Source organism: Podarcis liolepis (assembly GCF_965112155.1).
Source record: "Podarcis liolepis genome assembly, chromosome: 2".
In the NCBI taxonomy this organism is placed as follows: Eukaryota; Metazoa; Chordata; class Lepidosauria; order Squamata; family Lacertidae; genus Podarcis; species Podarcis liolepis.
Genome location: NC_139555.1, coordinates 48,513,317 through 48,531,835, shown reverse-complemented (window position 1 = coordinate 48,531,835; position 18,519 = coordinate 48,513,317). Strand labels below are relative to the sequence as shown.

The 18,519-nt window shown below is 39.8% G+C and overlaps 1 protein-coding gene across 2 annotated transcripts in view; it reads left to right on the top strand.

Moving 5' to 3' along the window:
- SLIT3 (slit guidance ligand 3) overlaps positions 1–18,519 on the top strand; it is a 411,520-nt gene that overhangs the window by 335,420 nt on the left and 57,581 nt on the right. For both annotated transcript variants that reach the window (XM_083481735.1, XM_083481734.1), the window contains exons 21-27: positions 1,070–1,138; positions 2,305–2,376; positions 2,547–2,618; positions 5,786–5,857; positions 8,703–8,866; positions 10,610–10,734; positions 14,490–14,578. In XM_083481735.1, the coding sequence (XP_083337861.1) occupies positions 1,070–1,138; positions 2,305–2,376; positions 2,547–2,618; positions 5,786–5,857; positions 8,703–8,866; positions 10,610–10,734; positions 14,490–14,578 (663 nt within the window). The remainder of the gene's footprint in view (positions 1–1,069; positions 1,139–2,304; positions 2,377–2,546; positions 2,619–5,785; positions 5,858–8,702; positions 8,867–10,609; positions 10,735–14,489; positions 14,579–18,519) is intronic.

The window sequence follows — 18,519 nt, the reverse complement described above, 5'->3', positions numbered from 1 at the left end:
GATTTGGTTACAAGGAACTACAGTGGTACCTCTACTTAGGTTCACCTCCGGTTATGTACCCTTCGGGATATGTACGTGGCTAACCCGGAAGTATTTTTCCGGGCTTTGCTGTGCTCACATGTGCAGAAGTGCTCTACGTGCCACGCACATGCACAGAAGCAGCACCTCCAGATACACACACCTCGGGATCTGACCGGAGCTCCGAAATGGATCCTGTGCACAAACGGAGGTACCACTGTACTTCCATTACTTACTATAATCTCAGCTTTGAACCTAGGCATTTTAGATTTCTCCTTTTCTCCTGGGCTTTCTGGTAGCCCAGTAAGAATTGCCTAATTTTTGGGTTGTATCTTTCCCCAAATTACATGTCACAAGTTTGTTTCCCCTAACAAAACATATACTGGCACTGCTCTCTATATGTGCTTTTATGTTCTAAAAAATAAAGTTAATGTTGTGGAGTCTGGTGCATCCCAATAGCTTTTATTTTTACATTGCTTTTAAAAAACCTAATTTTTATGTTAAACTAGACTAATTTTGATGTCACATTATATCTTTATTACCAGCCAGGATTTTGAAGGGGTCCATAGGACACAAACTGCAAATTGATGCTGTCAAAACAAATAATGTGTGTTTGGCAGAGGTAGTACAAAACTGATTTAACTTGACATGTTCCAGAAAGACCCTGGAAGAAGAAGTTTTAAAAGAACCCAAATGGTCTTATATAGATACAAGCCACCCGCCCCAATCACTGCAATCTAACAATAGAATTTTGGCTTTGCTTTCACATACACTGACATAGACATCTGATTTGATGATGGCTATCACTATGCAGAAATACGCTTTTGGATAAGCAGTGGTTGAAATCGTGCAACTGGATGCATATTTGTATCAGTATACACATTCTGACCCTATTGAACTGGCTGGAAACATATTTTGGTGTAGTTGGGAATTTACAACCATCATTTACAATTAAACCTGCTTAAAGTATTTAACATCACAATTATGATGGTTTCTGGTTGGACATTCGCAGATGTAGCCTATAACTATTTTCAATATATATTGCTTTCAGATATCTGGAAGGAAACCATTTACCTGCTGTGCCAAAGGAACTCTCCCTGTTCAGACACTTGACACTAATGTAAGTATCTCAGAATTTGGTGCCAGCCCTTCCTTTCCAGTGCTTTTTGCTAGGAAAAAATGGTGCTGGTGCTGCGTACCGTTGAGTAGTGCCATAAAAAAGCACTGTTCCTTTCTATCATGTTGGGGCATCTTATGTGTTGCTGTACAGCAATATATTACCATAATGACTTATGGTACCAAGAGTTGCCAGACATTATTTATTAAATTTCTATACCGTCCTTGATCTGAAGATCTCAGGGCGGTTCACAGCAGAAATACATGTGAACAGCATAGCATCCATGATGGCTTTCACTGGTGCCCCTGGGCAGTTGCTTTGGACTTCCATTTAAAAATAAAGTCAGTCTCTAGGTGTTATGTACTGAGTTGAATAGGATCCAAAATGTAGCAGTCTGGTCGTAGAACAATAGGATCCATAATGCCGTAGTCTCATTGGTCCACAGGAGCCACCCAATCCAGCTCCAGGTGGAAGTGAATCCGCAACCTGATTGGCCTACAGGAGAATCCCAGAATTAGCCAATCACGTGGGGCCCATTGTGTAAATAATGTATATAAGGCAGACATTCTGGGGGAACTTCCATTCCTCCTCACCACTATGAGCTGAATAAAGAGCGTGAAATCCACTCTCGACTCCAAGTATATTTCACTAGTCATCTTAGAAACTTATGTGGCTACCTTGTATATTTTCCCTGGTGCTAAGGAATGCTCCCTGTTGCTATTAGGCAGCAGAAGTATTGGTAAGTGCATGTAAAATCAATATTGTATGATCTCCACATTCAAGACCAGTAGAACTCCCCATGGTAGGCTGACTTCCCAAGATAAACAAAAAAATTTCAGGGGTCTCTATTTTTTTGTTATGCCACACTTCCCGTTACAACCTCAATACAACTTGCTCTAAATTCAAAGCATTCTCACTGGTCAAAAAAAGTTGGCAATCTCTGCACCAGGCACATGGAGGAGTTGCCAGCGTAACTTTGTTTGAAATTTCAATAATAAAATTTTCTACTTTTTACAGTATTTGGTTTGGTTTTCTTACAGCATTACATTCTCAGATAATTGGTCCTTGTTGATTTATTTGCTTTGAAACAACTTGAACTTTGAGCTAACTTTAAGAAAAGACTTATTTTCATTGCATCAATGACCTTTATTTTGTGTATTTTTCTTCAGTGACTTAAGCAACAACAGCATCAGCATGCTGGCCAATTACACCTTCAGTAATATGACACAGCTATCAACACTGTAAGTACTTAGTAGTTCTGGCATACACTGTAATTGCTGTTCAGTGTGAGATCAGTTGCATTAACTAAGCATTTAATGTTTCTAAGTTAATGAATTCTGATTTCTGTTCTGCTTTTGCTTCAGTGAATCAATGATGAAGTAATGCAACCTGTGTTCTTTTATTATCCCAGGATCCTGAGCTACAATAAGCTGAAGTGTATCCCAGTCCATGCGTTCAACGGGCTTAAGTCTCTCAGGGTGTTGTAAGTATTGCTTGTTCACTGTGGCTGGGTTATAGTTTAAGAGGCTGCAGGTAACAGCAAGATTTTTAACGAGCAGATGGCTTTCACTTGAGTCACCACATCACGCTCATTTCCAGACAATTAGTTTCAATGTACTTGCACTGAGATATAAAATAGCCTGTAACCACTGTTCAAGGGGGATATTGGATTTTTGTGTAGAGAGCGAGATCCTTTTGAGCTTTAAGATGATTATTAATTTTAAAGATGCTTGAAATGCAGACTGGCCCAATGCTCAGGGATAATGAGAGCTGAGGTCTGGCAACATCTGAATAGCCACAGGTCCCCAACCCCTGTATTAAAACATACATGTTCTTATGCGGTATGGCAGAGGCTGATATCTAGCATTGCCAGAAGTCCCGTCTAGGATCAGGTGCAAGGATTTTGAACCTATAAGTTTCTCTTTCCCTTCTTGGCTGGCTCCAGTACAGTTCTGTATGTGCCTGTTCTAGGAATAGAGAAGGGACTATAGGAAATAGATCATTCATATTTGCAGTAGCTGCTCTTATTTTCTGCAAGGAGGTTCATCACTTCCAAGTAATAAATGGAGCATAAACTTCCAGAAGCACATGGGATGCACTTCCTACATGTTTCTAAAAGCTTCCTTTCTCCTTCTTTCTGGCACACCAGGCAATGTGCCACTCTGAGATATTCATAGGCATTGTTGGGGACATGTGAAAGGAGACAAGGGTGAGTTGCAGGTCAGTTGAAGATTGCGTACAGCAGGATGAAACCAGTAATCTGCCTGCTGATGAGGCAGTATGTTAGTCTTTTATGCTGAGGGCAAACTTCACACACAGTGAATTTCTGTACATTAGCTAGTGACTCTTTTTCTCATCATTTGAGAAATGCTATGAAGTCTTGACTAGTATATTATTTGTATATCAAGGTTCTCAATTCTAGGATATAGTAGCATATGATAACCTTTTTTATATGCAATTGTGCAAATGTTAAGTTATGAGCAAATCAAAATTACCTATATTTTTCAGGACATGGCAGAAAAATGGTACAAACTCAGGCCCAGTTTTATAAATGCAGATACTGTCTTGCTTAGAAGACTTGCTTCATCATATCTTGGAACAGGCATTTGCTCTAAGAGAAACAGGAGTGGGAAGAGGCTTTTGCTCTAAGAAAAATAGGAGTGAGAAAAAGGGTGGGAGCTCTTCCACATCTGTGCAAAAGTGAAATGACGCATGAATGAGTGTCTCTCTTTCTGAGTTCTGTGCATTTGGAAGCCTCCAGATTGATTTGATTTATTATAGTCTACAAAACTCTGGTGTCAGCAACAACCCTCGCCACATGTCATCTACATTGTTATTAAAAATCAATTCTCCTGGGGGCGGGGAAGTGCTTCTGAGCGACAGTGTGCAATCTGTTAGTGTCATTTATTTATTATCAGGATTCCCAAGAGAACCTCAGTGAGAAATAATCAGCAAAAGCATTTCCAAGTTTCTTTCTAGAAAGGATACATAGCTCATTGTCTGTCTGGGTTTGATGTGCAGGTAAAGAGTCCCTTTCAAGCATGAGCCACTCCTTTCCTAATTTTTTTGTTTGCCAGAAATTTGCTCTATCAATATTAAAAAGGGAAACTATTTTATCAATCAAAATACATGCCTAATTCTAAATTTAGTTATAGGTATGGCAGTGGGAGCCTTGTCCTGTAGCTCAGAGGCTGGGTTCCTCTTAACACATTTTCGTATGTTAGTGTTTTAGGAGTATGCTTAAATTTCTAAAAAAACTTAATAGTGTGAGTGTACAAAGAGATGTTAGATAAGACTTGTTATGCAGGTACAATCATAACAATGTATCTCCTTATTGTGTGTACACTTTGGACACATTCACATGTAATGTGGATTTTGCGCTGTGTGATCAAGCTGGAATAGATTCAACTTAGCCCAAGCCATTTAAGCTTTATGGGATCAAAACCAGCTATTTGAATTGGGCCCAGAAACTAATTGGCAGCCAGTGCGATCAGGCCAGGACTGGTTTTATAAGCTTAAACCGTCTTACCCAAGAGAGCAACTTGGCTGTTGAATTTTGCACTAGCTGAAGTTTCCAAACCATCTTCAGAGGCAGCCCCACATATAATGCAATGCAGTAATTGTTGTATTTATTTGAACTGTTTGGAATACTGTCACAGTACAGTGCCTGTTTCAAACATTATTGAGCTAGGGTGTACCAATAATTATAATATTGATTGTGTTAAAATGGTATTAATACAGCTCTTTACTCCTGACAGAATGCCCCACAGTTAAAAACAGAAACACAGAATCACTGGATAATATATTTATTTCTTGCTCTTCTTGTTAAGAATAAAGTCCAAAATGTTAAACTAATATCTGCTTAAAACAGTCCACAAGAGAAAGCAAAAAAAAAAAAATGTATGTAAATTCTGTGAATCAGCACAGAGATCATGTCACAGGATCATGTGGTTAAAGCTAATGTGTTCACACTTAACCACGTTTCAAGACAGTTTCAGATCCTGAGTTAAGTGGTTATCCCAGTTAACTCTAAGTTTGGTAGATGCAAATGATTAATTGCTGTTGCACCTAACAGCTGGAATTTGTGCTGCAGAATGGAAGGTCAGAGAGACAGTCTGTGATATCCTGTATCTTGGTTTGATATAATATTGACAATTGTTTTTACAATCCAATTGTCCATATTGTATCTGCAACAGATTTGTTGATTAGAAATTAGAAATGGTAAGTTTTCCTGATGATACAAAGGTCTTGAAATAATTCCCCAGTTGGACAAAATCTCAGATATTTTTATATTATGGAATGGGTGGATGTCACCACAGACCTTAACTTCCTCTCTGAAAGTACGTGTTTATAGTTTGCCCCATAACTCCTCCTTTAGGATTCACTTTTATATGAAATTGTATCCCTTTGCCCTCTTATGCAAGGCTTGATGAAAGAGTTTACAATCTATGAGTGATTTTTCCCTTGGTTTAAATAAAAAAGCATCTTCCTCAAACCACCTTATCTTTAATTTGTGAAGGCAGCACAATATGTAGTTTCCTAAGTTATGTATTGAATATGCCTCGAAAAGTGGTTAAAAACACCTGCACTTCTTAACATAATATTTGGTCGAGCTGCATTCTAACATTGTATTATTCCCTTCTCTCTTAGGACTCTTCATGGCAATGATATTTCCAGCGTTCCTGAAGGGTCTTTTAATGATCTTGTGTCACTTTCCCATCTGTAAGTACTGTTACCCTCAATAGACTAGTGACACTGTACAAATCATTTTGCTAAGTAGGATTTGTACAGCTATTTCACATTGCAGTTGCATTTATTCTTACCAGCACTGAGCAAATTTCACATTCAGAGCAAATCTGAAAATTAGCTACATTTGAAACATTAAGCAGTGACTGAGGCTAAACAAAATTTTCGCCAAGTTTTTAATACTTTAAAATACTGTGCACATTTTTGATGCAAGATTTTAATGCCAAAATGTCAGCAGAATATGAAAGGGATGAATTTGTCTAAACTGATAGCGTAGGCAAATTTACATTGTTCTAAAATTTCTGGCTCAAGTAAATTAGATCGTCGGAATCACTACCATGATCATAGGGTTTGGGTCTTTGGAATAGACTTTTTAATGCAGTATTTAGGAGGTTTCTGTAATATCAGCTCTTAATTAGCTCCTTCATCCAACCTCTACTGCAAATAATGAGTGTAAAGCTTGAAAGCCTTATTTTGGAATAATATATTCAAGGTCATTTCATTATTTTAGTTTAGCAGAACCATGTTTTATTAGTAGGAGTATATATTACCACACATAGGCTCTTATCATAAATATGTTTGGGTTTGTTATAATGTATTTTAACTGTAAATATTATGCTGGAATTCCACCTCATGCTGGAATTGTCCAACTTGGAAAACTGCACTTGCCTTTTGAAATGATTAGAAGCATTTGAATCTACCAGATCATAATTGTAGGCAGCCAAATGTAAAGCATGTACACTGCAATTTTTTATTATTGTTTGGTTTGATTTGAAACCCACCTCATCCAAAATGCTTCGGGCAGCTCACAATATATTAAATAATAAAACATTTTATTGTCATTCTAACTACCCTCATCCCACCTAGTCCCTGGTCAGTAAAAGCCAACTGAACGCAGCAAAACATCAGACATTAAAAGCTTTGCTATACAGGGCTGCCTTCAGATGTCTACAGAAACTTGTATAATTGACATCTGATGAGAGCTTTCCAAAGGGCGGGCGCCACTGCCTGGTTCTCTATATCTTCACTTGTTACAATGATGGAACTGCCAAAAGGCCTCAGAGCTGAACCTCAGGATCTGGACTTCAGGGTCTGTGGGAGGAGATGCTCATTTGGCTATACAGGACCGAAGCCATTTAGGACTTTAAAGGTATTGTTCTGGGGGAGTCATTTAGAAATTTTGCCTCTTTTTCTTGACCGGAACACACATTTACAGTATCTTAAGCCACCCCTTACTACAGCTCTTCTTCCTGTAGATGTCTCTTTGATCTCATTCTCCATCTCAAGATCTTCCTGAGCATTTGGGCAATTCATAAGTGTATGTTTGTGGAACTCCAGATACATGCTTGTTCAACAGCTCATATATAGTATGCAAAATTATTTTTCTTATGTGAGAATTTATAAATGGGGTACATTTGTCCCCTTTCAGGAAAGATTGCTGTTCCATTTACTTAACGTTGATGGATGAACCCCTGCCGGTAGTTCAACTCATGAACTCTCAGCATGAATTTGTCTAGGGCAGAATTGTTTAATCAGTCATGTCTCTGGAATTACATTAACAACATTAGTGGAATTTCATCTCTCAGTATTCCATCCGCTTTCCCCCAAAAAACATTTTTTGAGCATGAACTCCATTTTAAGAAATTATTTTTGTTATCTCTAATGGAAAAAGTATACATGTAGGCTTAATTTTGATCACTTTTGTATGTGTAAATAATTTCTTAACTTTCTCTCTAGGGGATGAACCCATCATAATGTTTTTCCTCTGCAGGAACTATAGCTAAGCACTCCTGTGGAGTAAAAACTTGGTTAGAACCAGCATAATGCCACTGGGATCATACCCCTTAACCTTTAGATCGTTCTCCCAAAACATTCCACTTGAACTGCAAGAGTTTATTCAGAGTTTCTGAGTCTGGTCAATTCAGAGTTTCAATAAAGTCAAATCTTAAGTGGTCTTACAATGAAGTTTTTGGTAGAAGGCATAGAAAAGTATTGTAAAGTATTGGTTAAGGCTAATATGTCCCCTACAGAGAGATGAAAGCCGTGGTGCTTTACAGGATAAGTTGCCTGACTAGTGGGAGGGTGAGAAACAAAATAGAGAGAGCTTGTGAAGAATGAACATGTTTTCTCCCCCTACGGTCCTGTGCTTCTGGGACTTAGTCAGTATCTTCAGATCCTCTGAGAGATATTCATGATTGGACCATGCAGTGAAAGAGTTAATTACCACCTCTCTTTCCTGAATAACACCATGGTCTTACTTCTCCTAAACCAGAATAGGTTCCTAATCCAGAATTAGGGAGGGAGGTTTTATGATTCCCACACATTGCTGTAAATGGACATGGTTCTGCTTCATCTGCATTCAAATTAGCAGTGACTCTGAGTAAGGTGGGCCTCTTTCTATCAAACTGAATGTGGTCAAGGCTGCCTTTAAGGCAGGCTTGGTTGAGTATCACCTGAGCGGAAAACTTTATCTCCTTACTTCTGATCTCCAAGTGTGAGCTGTTAATTCTCAAGGATGATGCCTGCTACGTTTAGGATATTATTAGTTATTCAGTCTCCTCCATAGCAGAAAGATGGGAATTTGTGTTGAAGCTGTGGAGCAGTAGTATACATGAGGAACGGTGGAAGAAAGAGAATTGATGCTTTTAATGCTGAAACTGGCCAAATAACATATCAAGAGCCAGCATCAAGGACACAGATTAATGGCTGACCATCAGAAAGTTTTCTTTTAATCATATGTCCATAAAATGAGACAAATAGTTTTAGGGATTCTCTGAACAACTGTTGGTTATATATGCACCTGTATTTTAACCCACCTTAGGGCACTTGGTACCAACCCTTTGCATTGTGACTGCAACCTGCGCTGGCTTTCTGAATGGGTGAAGGCAGGCTACAAAGAGCCAGGAATCGCACGATGCAGCAGTCCAGATGACATGACAGACAGGCTGTTGCTTACAACACCAACCCACCACTTTCAATGCAAAGGTGGGTACAAGTCCTTAGTGTGCAGTGTCCTTTGTTATATACCGGGATTCTTACTACATCATAGGAAGCTGCCTTACCCGGCTTTGGGAAGTTAGGATGAAGGCTCTAGGATGCTGATGACCCCTCACACCACTTTCTGAAAGTCTGTGTAGTATGGATGCAAAGAATAAATAAATTGAGAGTGGGTTTCATCTGCTTTTCATCTATTTCTTTCTTTCCCCCACACCAAACAAAGCTGCAGTCACTAAGTTCATTATGTATAAGTGCAAGTTACCTGTATTGTCTTTAGTTTAAATGCCGAAGGAAAATGGCAAAAAAAATCCCTTCTAGATAAAACTTCTTCACCATGTTTTAACACAAAGAATTTGACTGCAAGCATTTGGCTTTGGTTAAACATTTTCATCTCTCATACGAAGGATTTCACAAAGTTTTTGCTTTCTAAATTTTACTGATTAAACATTTTAATGCAAAATAAATTATCACTCATTATTGTTTGGCACTGTATGACAAAGATATTACTGGCATTTTCGTTACTCATTAATGTAAAGCTCCTGAGCCCTTCAGTCTTTGAAATCCTATTGTTTCCATATTGGCAAACATGCATAGCTATAGGCTGCCTCCATATCAGTCACTTTTGTAGATAGACACAGAAGCTTCCTGCCTTTCAAACAGTTTGCTAAGATAAAAGTGTCACATGTATTTTCATAATTGCACAGTTCTCTATGTAATAAACTATGAAGCTTCCTTCTATATGTGGAAAATGTGTGAGGTCTGTGTGTGTGTGTTTTAATGTATTTTTATGCTTTTAATTACTGTTTACATTTGTAGCCTTTTTCAACTACCATGGGGAGTTAAAGAAACAAGAAGGTTTCAAGTTGAAAGGGAACCACTTACTATCTGCAAATAGAAAACATGACATTCAACTATTTTGCTTCAGAATTGAAAAATAGATGTCAGACTTAATAACAAGATATGCTATACACCGTTGTAGCTTTTCTGCCCATCTTACTTTGCTGCCACTCATGCCATACTATTGCTAAGCTGTAAGAACCATAGAAGGTCTCTTACTCTTCCTATGCTGCAGAGAAAGGCATACAGTAATCTATATTCCATTTCGAGAGTGGTGGCTCAGATCTTTAAATAAGCAATATATTTGATTGCAGTTGTGGTAACCCACATTCAGCTGAAGGGGCAGAACTCTAAACACCTTAAAGGATCTTAGATTTCAGATCAGGAGATAAGTTTCTGTTGCGGCAGCTTCCAAGTCTAATTTCCCTAAACTATAAGCTCTGGGCTGAAGGGAAGCAAGTAGCAAACCAAATACTTCCTATCAGTGTAAGAGACATCAGGCCCACTGAAAGCTTGTACCTCTGCATTGCTATCATGCTAGGAGAGTTCCATGGCAGCAGCAAAGAGGACAAAACACATACAAGTTTTGGTCTTTCAATTTTTGGTTTCACCACCACTACCTTTTAATTGTGTTTAAACTAATAATTATCAGCACACCTAAGTTAAGGAGTTCCTCCCTTATCTGGTGGTCCATTTTTCTACCCTACAGACTGGACCACCCACTATTGTTAAAGAGGTTGGTGTTAAAGATCTAGCTGATCCGTAAGAACAGGCCCTTCTCTACTGTCCTTTGCTTTTTCTTCCTTACTGTAAAAAATTATGTCAATAAAAATCAATGTTCATTACATAAATTGTACACACACATTTTTCAGTTGTGCTTTTGTTTCTTTTTAGGAGCTGTTGATACCAGTATTCTATCCAAGTGTAACCCTTGCCTATCCAATCCATGCAAAAATAATGGGACTTGCAGCAATGACCCACTGGATTTTTATCGATGTACTTGCCCATTCGGCTACAAGGTATGATAACAGCTGGGCCACACCTCTCAGTGGAAATTTAATTTGCCTTTTGACTACTTAAATAATGCAATGCAGCAGTGGGGATGGTGTTTATGATGAACAACCTCTGCTAGCGATGCATAGGGGGCAGAAATTAGTATGGGATATGAATTTGGAGCACCTGATTTTTGGGGACGAGTATAAAGATGTTTCAAGGAAGAAAGGACATTTCCTGGGCTCCCTTTTAAATGCTATAGTTCCCAGCTGGGGAAACTGCTGTCCAGATGTTGAGTAATGTTAACACATTTCATAACTTTTCCATTTCATACCGTCTTGAGATTTTGAAGACATTATGTGTGTGTACATACTAATCTAAAAATACTGTTGCATCTGTATGGGCCGTATTCAGATAGTATGGAGTAAAAGAGCAACTAGTACCAGAGACATGGGAGAAAGAGAGTAGAAGCCCTTCTACAACCCTCAAGAAAACCCCTACATTGTTGCCACATATATTTTTTACTGGAGTGACATTTGACAAATTCAAATGTGAACCATATGAAAAGATAATTCTTTTTGTACCAAGCTGTTCTTCTAGAGTGTCATGCTAATTCAGTAACAATACCTTGCTTCCTTCTCACCAACCAGCACCAAACACGTTTGTCCATCTGGAAGCTATTTCCTTTACCTTGATAAATTGTATTGAGTCTGCCCTTTCAGCATTTGTTATTCCTTGTTTGATGTCGATGTGAAGAAAATCTTGTGTGGAGGAGTGCGTTGCTACATCAGTTAGATGGCAGGACCCCTAATCCAAGAATGGTTGTGCAAGAGAGCTGAAAGAGTTTAATTGATTATTAAGCCAGGCAACTCAAAAAGTATTTCCTTATCTGGAGCACAGAAGATGTAGCAAGTCTTCAGCTGCATGTGTTGCTTCAGATGAAAGTAGTCACAAATGAAGCTGGAATGTTGAATTAAATGAGTAGAATTCATTGGATAAAGTCTTAGACATGGAACTTGGGGACCAATTATAGCTAAATTAGGGTAGCTTTCCCCAGTCTGGTGCCATCCAGAAGCTTTGAACTTTAACTCTGATCATCCCTCACCTTTGGCCATGCTGGCTGGAGCTGAAGGGAGTTGGAGTCCAAAACATCAGGAAGTCACTGGGTTGGTGGAAGCAGCATTATACTGGAACAGACAATTGGTCCATCTAGCTCAGTATTGTTTACTCTGGCTGGCAAGTGGCTCTCCAAGGCCTTAAGCAGGGGGTTTTCCCAGCCCTGCCACGTGAGATTTAGAGATGGCAGGAAATTGACCCTAGGACATTTATGCATGCAAGATGTGTGCTTAATCTCTTCTGAAGTTTGATACCCTTCTCCATGTACTCTAAAACACTTTATGCATCACAGACATAGTCCTCCATTCAAACACATCTCCGGGGGTGGGGATCCAAAGAACCCCTTGGGCATGTCCATGTTGTTCTGTACACTCACTAAGTTTTTCCCTATTTACTTTTCTTCAATTTCAGCTCCTTTTGTCAGAGGCCACTCTTGAACTTAATCTGGTTTTCAGGAGTGGCTTTTCAGATGGTATAAGAGGGCTGTTTATGAAAGGGGGGTTCAAAAATACCTCCATGAGGCCATTTTCATATTTACCAAAATATTGATATGTTTTGGAAACTACCCTAATAAAAGCCATTTATGCTGTGGTATTGAGAGAAATTCAAAGTAAAATGGATATAGTTGTGTTCAAACAGGAAGTCAGATGCATTTGAATTATGTTAGTCATGTTAAGTAGTGGTGTAGAATGCTGATTGTACCACTTCTTCCTTCCATGTTAGCAATGCAGCCACTGGGCAACAAGTGGCTATTGTAAGATCCCCAGGTATTATTTATTATTACAAATTATACTTCATCTTTGTGTGACTCAAGATGCCAATCAATGACTTTATGCTTTCTTTATATCTGGAACTGAATTTGTTTGCAAGTGAGAAATTCCTAGTTCAAGGGGAACTACTCCCAATTATGGGTGAGACAGAGAAGTCCTGTGAGAGCTCTCATGTCTCCCTTGTGAGATGTACTCTAGCTCCACACCTTTCTTAGGTGGTTGAGATTGCATACAAAGCACATTCCCGAAACATCAGATTCAAAGCACTGCTGCTCTTATAAGCAATGCAGCCATTTAACAATGAACTCAGTTTCCCTGATGCACTCTGTCACATTCTTGCATTTGCCCAGCAAAGGTTTCAGAATGTTATCTTTAGCAAGAAAGATCTTATCAAATCCAAGCTGCTTTTTGTCCTCAGTAGATTGGTGATGAAATGTGTGAAAATGTGGCAGCATAAACTGGATGAAATGCTTGCCCTGATAGAACAATCACCTTAGTATGATGTCAGTTTCCTCCCATCGTTTTATTCCAATAAGCATTAGTGAAGCAAAATCTATATATTTATGTACAGTGGTACCTCAGGTTACATACGCTTCAGGTTACAGACTCCGCTAACCCAGAAATAGTACCTCAAGTTAAGAACTTTGTTTCAGGTTGAGAACAGAAATCATGCTCCGGCGGCGCAGCGGCAGGAGGAGGCCCCATTAGCTAAAGTGGTGCTTCAGGTTAAGCACTTTGGTGCAAAGTTTAACACTGCTCAATGCTGTAGAAATCAAATAAAATATTTCTAGCTAAGATATAATCAGCCTTTTATATTCTTTTGAAGTTATGCTTTAAAGATACAACATTGAAAGTATCTGAAGAGCAAAGAAATTTAAGCTTTACCTGGTGTTGTATGCAAAATGCAGTCTCCTTGACTTGCTTTTAAAATTTATTTATTCATTAATTTAGTGTAGCTTGTTGCAGGTGTCCTTTTGTGTGTATTAGTGGGCATAAATGACACATTTGATTACACAGGCAAACATGCCAATCTGACAACAGTTTAATAAGCTTTGATTCTACAAGGATAGTTAGGTGACCACTAAGCAAAGCAGCTTGACAAAGGTGTTTGTCAACTGAAAGTTTGCTTTTAGGTATAAACCAGGTGTCAGCAAACTTTTTCAGCAGGGGGCCAGTCCACTGTCCCTCAGACCTTGTGGGGGGCCGTACTGTATTGTGGGGGGCCGTACTGTATTTATGCCCCACAAATAACCCAGAGATGCATTTTAAATAAAAGCACACATTCTACTCGTGTAAAAACACCAGGCAGGCCCCACAAATAACACAGAGATGCATTTTAAATAAAAGCACACATTCTACTCATGTAAAAACACACTGATTCCTGGACCATCCACAGGCCAGATTTAGAAGGTGATTGGGCCGGATCCGGCCCCTGGGCCTTAGTTTGCCTACCCATGGTATAAACACTAACTTGCTTGGTATCTTTAATGAATTAACTCTGCTACAAAGATAAAAGTCAATAGTACATAATGCGGCTTTGCTGAGATGTTGTTTAAGTTACAAACATTATGTATCTTGCCTTATGTCTCATATATATTCATTTCTTATTGCTTATGTTTGATATTTTACAAGTGCATTACTACATAGGAAGCAACTATCTCTAGGTGATAAAATAACTATATTTTCGATTCCCACTTGACTATTTCTTCTTCTCTTCTCAAAACCCTGCTTTAAGGGAAATGCTTTCAGTGAATAGGACTGGATGATCTCTTTCTGAAGTTTGTGTCCTTTGTGTCTCTCAATGAGAAAATGCAGGCAAGGGAGATGAGAATCAGCGTCTGCATCAAAGATAAAATAGGACTAACCATTTTACATGGACTTTTTGTTGTTGTTAGGGTCGAGACTGCAGTACTCCTATTAATGCCTGTATTCAGAATCCCTGCCAGAATGGAGGCACTTGCCATCTTACAGACAATGGATTCAGGTAACTGAAAGCAAATTGTGTTAAAACAAAGATAGTGGATAATGCAACTTAGCTGTCATTATTGTGAAACAGAAAAGGCTATCATACAAAAACGTCCCATAAGATAAAATTGTGTTAGGTCATTGTGGCGATCACACAGGGCCCCCGGACGTTTGACGGTCTATTGACCCTGTGCCACCACTGTGATTGCTTTATTCGCTGCCACCACCCCGTTTCTCACAGGGACACACGGAGTCCAGACAGTTGTTAACATTAACAAATAATCAAGTTTATTTTTAAATGCAGGAACAAGCGTATAGTTTCAGTTAATTTTTCTCTTGTCAGTTTCTTAATCTTAGTTCCTAACAACTCCAAACTGATTATCCCAACTATCTATCTGACTCAACCTAACAATTCCTCTCACTCTCTCACAATGCAACTCGACCAACCCACTGCCTATTCTTCCCTCTTCCTTCTCCAACTCCCAAACCTCAACTAACTTTCAAAACCTCCCACTCTAACTTTTACTCCCCCCTTGCATTCTCACTGGCCAATCACATCACACTCATTTTAACCCTTTCCTTATGACCCATCTAGGAGGCAAACGCCACGGTCATGAACCAAGTAAACCTAAGCATTTTGTTCCATTGTTTTGAATGGGTGTGTTAAGCACATACTTAACTCTCCCATTCAAAACAGTTGGAATCACAATACTTAACTTTCAGCTGGATCATCACCTCAGTTTGATTTTACTGTGACATATTTTCCTTTAAAATGGGCTACCTTGTTATGACAGACTATGTTAGGTTCTTGTTATGGAAAGTGTTTGAACTGGAGATGCTGGTGAAACTCATTTGTCAAAGTTTTTGATAAAAGTTATGGGGACTCAGAATATGTGATTTAAAGAAAAGGGAGACATTAGGCACCACAACCTCATCACAATGTGGATTAAAATCTGATGCAGCTGACACCAGTGGTGCTCTAGAGCAGTGTTTCCCAACCTTTTTTGGGCAAAGGCACACTTGTTTGATGAAAAAAATCTCGCGGCACACCACCATTACAGCCCCGTGACGTCAGCGCGCAGCATCACGCAGGGAGGGACGCACGAAAGTGAAAGTTTTCAATTTTTTTTCCTCCCCCTTGCCGGGGAACCTCCAAGCTTTGGGGGGGGGGGAGGAGGCAGCAAAGCGAGGGACTGAGGGACGGCGGCAGCTGAGGCGGCGGCGGCTGTTGTGGTGGCGGCGGAGGCGGCGGCGGGTGGAGCAGGAGGGCGGCCGAGGCCGGTGAGGGAGTAGGGTTGCCCGGGGCTTGAGGAGCCGTCGCCGGGAGTTGCTGCTGCTGTTGTTGCTGCTGCTGCCCGGACATGCCGGCCTCCTCCTCGTCCGCTGTCTCGCGCTCCTCCCTTTTGCATGCGCTGCCCCGCCGCCGCCCCATTGGCTGGGTCCTGTCAGCTGATCCTGTGTTATTTCCTGTGTGTGTGTGTGAGGGGAGAATGGAGAGAGAAACCTCGGCACCACCACCGCGGAGCCGCCCCCGGCTCGACGCGAATCCTCGCCGCCGCCGCCTCTCACCGCCCGCCTCGCCCGCCTCCCTCCCACGGCACACCAGCCAACGTCTCACGGCACACTAGTGTGCCGCGGAACACCGGTTGGGAAACACTGCACTAGTGTGCCGCGGAACACCGGTTGGGAAACACTGCTCTAGAGTGGGGGGTGTTCTCCCTTTGGAGCCTAGCACATTGCACTGCAGTGTACAAGACAAAAGGATGCCATTGCCCTTTTGGGCAAGCTGTTTCCCCCCAAGAACTATTTAAAGAGAAAGGGTTTGGAAATAGGGGGACAGGTGGGTTGGAGCTCCGAGGGCCTTCTGGCGGTTCCCTCACTGCGAGAAGTGAAATTACAGGGAACCAGGGAGAGGGCCTTCTCGGTAGTGGCGCCCAGCCTGTGGAACGCCCTCCCATCAGATGTCAAAGGAATAAACAACTCTGACGTTTAGAAGACATCTGAAGGCAGCCCTATATCGGGAAATGTTTAATGTCCGATGTTTTACAAATTTTTATATGTGCTGTAAGCCACCTAGAGGGGAATTTGACATCACTAAATTCTGAACTTACTGGCACTGATTTTTTCTGTTTTATTTCAATTCACTGTGTAGATTCTGCTGGCAGAAGCAGAATTGCCTTCCTAAAACCCTTGTGTGTCAAGATGAGAGACTATTATCTCTCCCGTGCAAAAGAGAAGGCCCCCTTGGAACTTTCTGCTGTGTGGCCTGTGAAAGAGATTATATATTCTATTCACTCCCCCTCTCACCTCCCAGAGAAACATATAAATATATAAGCTCAGCTGCCAAACTTGTCAAATCTTTGCTCTTGTAGAGGGGATTTTAAGCCAAAGTGTTTCTCCATATGAAATGCCAAGTGATTTAACTCCCAAGTTCCTGTAGTCACAGACAAGAAAATTATCTTTTGAGTAATGGGAAGGTGGTGACATAAGCCAGGAAATTCACCCTGTTATGACTGAAACTCCATCCTCACACCCTTCCTTATCCTGCTGTTTGTAGGTAACATAAGGGGCCTAAACAGCAGGTGATCCCACTACTCCTATCTACTGTTATAACATGCTGCCACAAGAGTGTCAGCAAAGGGCATGGGATAAAATGAAACACTGAATCAAAATCAAATTCAGGTTTTTAGCAGTAAACAGTTTATTCTAAAGTTGTATTTTTCTTCATGTAAATTCCTGGTTTAAGGAACAGCAAACAAAGCTAGATGTACCCATTTCACAGTTTTTATTTGCTTCCTCCAGGAGCAACGGTCTATATTTCTGATATTGTTCCGATCCCACTGGTACATATTTTAACAGTTACATTTTTAGAATGTGTTTTTGTCTTCAGGGCTGTAGGGGTTTATCCCAGCATTGCATTCTGAGATACAGGTGACAATAATATCTAAAATTAATTGACATTAATAAATAGATCAGAATAAATACTGATTTCCAGCTAATATCCACTTATACACTTCTGTGTCAAAAGTTGCCCAGTGAGAAATATGTGGCACAGATATCAGGAAGGTGCTATATTAGTACCATGCTGTTTTTACTAAGAATGAATACAAACCTACCTTCATACCAGCCTTTCATCATTGCTGAAGCCTTAAGAGTATCAGATAAAATCAAACTGCAGAAAAGCATTTTTATGTACTGTTGATATGAATGGGAAAGGTTTAAGCATGTGTTTAACTAATCCATTGAGATATATGTTACTCACAAATATTTAATTTTAGTTGGAACTTGCCTACTGTGATGAAGTCTATATAGCTGCTGTGCTGAGTGTATATGTTCAGCTGAAGTGCACCAATGTGCTTTGCATTATTCCAATAATACAAAGTTCACTTAAGTTTTTTTTAACTTAACTGATAGATTTTGCAGTGTTAATGTTCCGCAGTTGATGGATGAGTTCGGTGTTTATGGGCTATTGAGTCTGTCCAGTTGATATGCAGGTGTGTGTAGTTCTTTAGCCAAAGGGCTCTAAAACATTTGCTGTTTTGAACACAACAGCTGATTTGTAAACTGCAGTACATCTGGCCAGCATTCATCTCATTCAAATACTAAATCACTTGATAGAGCATGCTAATATAGTACATTTAATATAGCCAGCCATCTCAAGTTCTGTTAAGATAAAAATATTTTAAAATTTATGTTAAAATAAAAATTCTACTAAGATAAAAATATTTTAAAAGTTTATCATTAAGTTCTGTGCTGTTCTGTGCTAGACTGAGATGCATGTTTCTTAGTGAAAATACAACATTCCTCTGCACCTCAAAGGGTTTAGAGTTTGGCCCAATGAATATGTTTGAAAAGTGCATGGCTACTACAACTTAAACAAAGAGATTGTGTGGTTCCCATTCAGTAGGGAAAATGTGTAAAGAATCTTCAGCCAATTACACTATGGTAACAGAAATACCC